We start from the raw sequence: 4,268 nt of genomic DNA, 5'->3' as shown, positions 1-4,268 counted from the left end.
TTATTTAATGAGTTTATTCAGAGCCTCTTTCACATCCTTATTCCTCAGACTATAGATCATGGGATTCAACATAGGGAACACCACAGTGTAAAATGTAGAAACTATTTTGTCCCTGTCCAAAGAATAGCTAGATCTGGGACGAGAGTAGATGTAGAGAATGGAGCCATAGTACAAGGTGACAGAGACCAGGTGGGAGGAACATGTGGAGAAGGCCTTGAGGCGGCCTTGGGTGGAGCGGATTTTCATGATGGTGGCAATGATGAACAGGTAGGAAGAGAGGATGAGCACTGTTGGGGTGATGACATTGGAGGCCAGGAGGAAGTATAGTATAGTCTGATAGCCATCTTTCCTGCCACAAGCCAACTTCACCAGGGGAAGCAAATCACAGAAAAAGTCATCAATGACATTGCCACTACAGAAGTTCAAGGCAAAAGTTCTTTTGGTGATGATGGAAGAGTTAATAAAGCCACCGAGGTATGAGGATGCTACCAAAAATGCACATAGCTTTAAAGACATAGCCTGAGAATAAAGCAGTGGTTTTGAGATGGCCATATAGCGGTCATAAGCCATGGCGGCCAACAGGTAACACTCACTATATGCCAACCCAGCAGAGAAGAAGAACTGACATACACAGCCAGCAAAGGAGATGCTTTTGTCTTCAGAGATACAGGTCACCAGAATCTTTGGGGTGTAGACAGAGGAATACCAGAGATCCAGAAAGGACAGATTCCCAATGAAGAAATACATGGGTGTGTGCAGCCGGGAGTCATTACAGATCAACACCATGAGGGTGGCATTTGCAATGAGGGTCAAAGAGTACACACTAAGGAATACCACGAACAGGACCAGCTGCATCACCGGGTCTGTCGTGAAGCCCACCAGGATGAATTCAGTCACCGTATGGTTGCTTCTCTCCATGGCTCACCTAAGAGGAGAGAATATGAGATTTCAGCTTGTATCATTGTGCTGAATAAGTAGAAAATATGCTAAATAAAAACAATTATATGAACTGGAATTTCATTTTTTATTTTTTTATTTTTATTTTTTATTATTTTTTTTTTCAATTTATTTATTTTCAGAAAAACATTATTCATTATTTTTTCACCACACCCAGTGCTCCATGCAAGCCGTGCCCTCTATAATACCCACCACCTGGTACCCCAACCTCCCACCCCCCCGCCACTTCAAACCCCTCAGATTGTTTTTCAGAGTCCATAGTCTCTCATGGTTCACCTCCCCTTCCAATTTCCCCCAACTCCCTTCTCCTCTCTAACACCCCTTGTCCTCCATGCTATTTGTTATGCTCCACAAATAAATGAAACCCTATGATAATTGACTCTCTCTGCTTGACTTATTTCACTCAGCATAATCTCTTCCAGTCCCATCCATGTTGCTACAAAAGTTGGGTATTCATCCTTTCTGATGGAGGCATAATAACTCCTGACAATTTTTCTTCTTTGGATTCCAGACTGACAAGTTCAAATCCCTACTTAACATCTCTAACAGGAGATCTACTGGGCATTTCAAGAAAAACTGAGTTCCAACCATTCTTCCTCAGCCTGCTTTTCCCTCGGGCTTCTCCACTGCGGTAAATGGAGCTTTTCAGTGTAGGGGAAATTGCTGACTCTTGATTCCTCTCTGACTTTGACATTGTAACTGACTAATCAACAACATCTTGATTATACCTTCACAATATATCCAGAACCTGACCAGTGTTTCCCAGCTCCTGTGGTTCTGCCCTAGACTAAAACCGCTGTGATATCCCATGGGTGCTATCACAGAGTTTCTAAGGGTCTCCCAGCTTCCTCCCTCATATCCTAAGCCCAGTTGGGTCTCTAAACAAGTTGGGCAGAGTGATCCTGCTAAAAGACCAGTTAGATCATGTTATTCTTTTGCTTCAAACACTCCAGTGACTTCTCAACTTATTCAGGGTAAAACCAAAGTTGTTACAAAGATGGACAAGCTTATTGCCTCTCTGCTTCTGATTCCTACTATCCATTCCAGCCATGCCACCCTCCTTTCAATTCTTAGAATAGACAGGGGATGCTTTGTGCCTTTGGAGTTGCTTCTCTCTAAGGCCAGGATGCTCTTCCTTGAGTATCTTTATAGCCAACTCTCTTATATTTTCAAGTCTCAATTGCCTTTTCAAGTGTTCCTGATCACAATATTGGAATCTCTTTCCCTGGAATTTCTTATATCCCTTTTCTGCTTTATCATTCTCCCTAGCACTGCTCATTATCTAGTATTATATACTTCCCATTAACGTTACTGCTTTTCTTTCCTTTCCTTTTTTCTTTTCTTTTCTTTTCACTAAATGTTCTTATGAAAAAGAAAAGACAAAAACATGTATCCAAAAGAGTCCTTTGATCTCTGGGACAACTAACAATGATTTAATTATAGTCTCAACCTGTCCCAGGAATGTGAGCTATTAATAGTCAATGTATAATGTCCTGATCAACACTAAGGAGGTCATCTGTATGCTAAGAATCCTGTTTTCCCCAAAAAGATGTAATGATTTTTTTTTCTTTTGCTAATTTCCTTGCTTCACTCTTTTCCTACACAAATATTCCGTTCCATACAGCTCCCAATCCCTCTACTTGCCAGATGGGCTGTTGCTTGCTTCAAGAATCACCTTAGAAAGCCAATTAGGTCTTCAACTTAACTGGATTAAATTTTGTTTCTCAACACTGTACCTTTTCCCATCTGCTTTTGATGGAAAAAATAGACCAGTTCAATGTCTACTTTATCTTTATGTGTAGGTTATTATGAGATTTTGTGGGCTATTTGTTTTAACAGAGTCAATTAACACAAAGTAACAAGAACTGTGCAACTGGGTGAAATCTTTGAAAACACAGATCCTGAGAACTACGAGTGCTTTCCTATAGGAAACACTGAAAACTCCTGGACTCAACCTTCTATTTATTTATTTATTTACATATTTTTTATTTTTATTTTTTAATTAATTTTTTTATTTTTTAAAAGATTTTATTTATTTATTTGACAGAGAGAGATCACAAGTAGGCAGAGAGGCAGGCAGACAGAGAGAGGGGGAAGCAGGCTCCCTGCCGAGCAGAGAGCCCCATGCGGGCCTGGATCCCAGGTCCCTGACATCATGACCTGAGCTGAAGGCAGAGGCTTTAACCCACTGAGCCACCCAGGCACCCATCAATCTTTAATTTAATATCTTCTAACTTGATTATCCTCTGATTGTCATAATTATCCCAGAATTTGATTATTTATAAAAATAGTAGTGAACAATTTTGAATACTTTCCTCTGAGTTAAACATTGCTGTTAGTGTTGCACATGCATTATTTTATTCTTTGTCACAATATCCATCATAGGTATGTTGGAAGATTAATAGCAATAACTTTACAGATGACCAAATTCAGTGTTAATAAGTAGCTTAAGTATACAGTTAGTATGTGGTGTTGTCTAACTCCAGAGGCCTGGGTTTTAATGACCAAGTCCTGTCCTTTCATATTCAATACTGGCTTAACAGTTGCTTGTAGGCTCCATACAAGAATGTCTCCCTTTTTGGTTCTAACACCTTAACTCAAAACCAGTAGGATAATACAGACAGATTCAGACGCTGTCACAGGTAAAGACCTTGTACATGTGGAGTCAGATAAATGCTTCCAAGTACCAAAATCATCTGGCAGGGTCCTGTGTCTCTCAGGATAGCCAACCACGATTATGAAGACAGGAACTGTCTACTCACCTCTCCCAGGACTGAGACACGTGCCTGAAACTCACAGACCCAGTCAACAAAGACCACATTGTAAATCCAAAAATCTTATACTTGCTCAGGATCCCCAGTGTATTTGATTCCTTAAGCACCCCAGAGGTTCATAGTTTTGCAAGTGCCTGAACAGCAATTAACTAAAAAGCACATTAACTTTATTTAGAAGGTTCTACTGGTTAAATGGAAAAAAAAGAAGAAGAAGAAGATGATTTTTAAAGTACTCATAATTATTGTGATATTTTGAGAAACTACTCTTTGCAAAACAGCTTCCTGGAAACTGTATTTGATTGTAAAAGTACTCTATGGAGTAGGTGTTTTAATTTCAATCACAGACGAGAAAACAGATCCAAAGCATTTAATTAACTTTCTTTCCCAAGGCAAACTCAGAAGTAAATGCAGTCAGGATTTAAACTCAAGGCAGCCTGATTATAAAATTCAGTCTTTCCCGTATACCATGCATATGTCAGAGAGACATAATCTTTGAGTATCTATTCAGCTGTGACCATAAATTTTTTTTCCAATTTA

General features: G+C 39.6%; 1 protein-coding gene across 1 annotated transcript; it reads right to left on the bottom strand.

The window, feature by feature from the left end:
• LOC122914465 (olfactory receptor 9G1) lies at positions 1-918 on the bottom strand. The gene has a single exon (XM_044261080.1). It carries the CDS (start codon positions 916-918, stop codon positions 1-3), a length of 918 nt encoding a protein of 305 aa, XP_044117015.1.
• Positions 919-4,268: the final 3,350 nt, after the last annotated feature.

This window comes from Neovison vison, chromosome 7 (genome assembly GCF_020171115.1).
Source record: "Neovison vison isolate M4711 chromosome 7, ASM_NN_V1, whole genome shotgun sequence".
Lineage (NCBI taxonomy): Eukaryota > Metazoa > Chordata > Mammalia > Carnivora > Mustelidae > Neogale > Neogale vison.
This window is presented reverse-complemented; position numbering and strand designations above follow the sequence as displayed.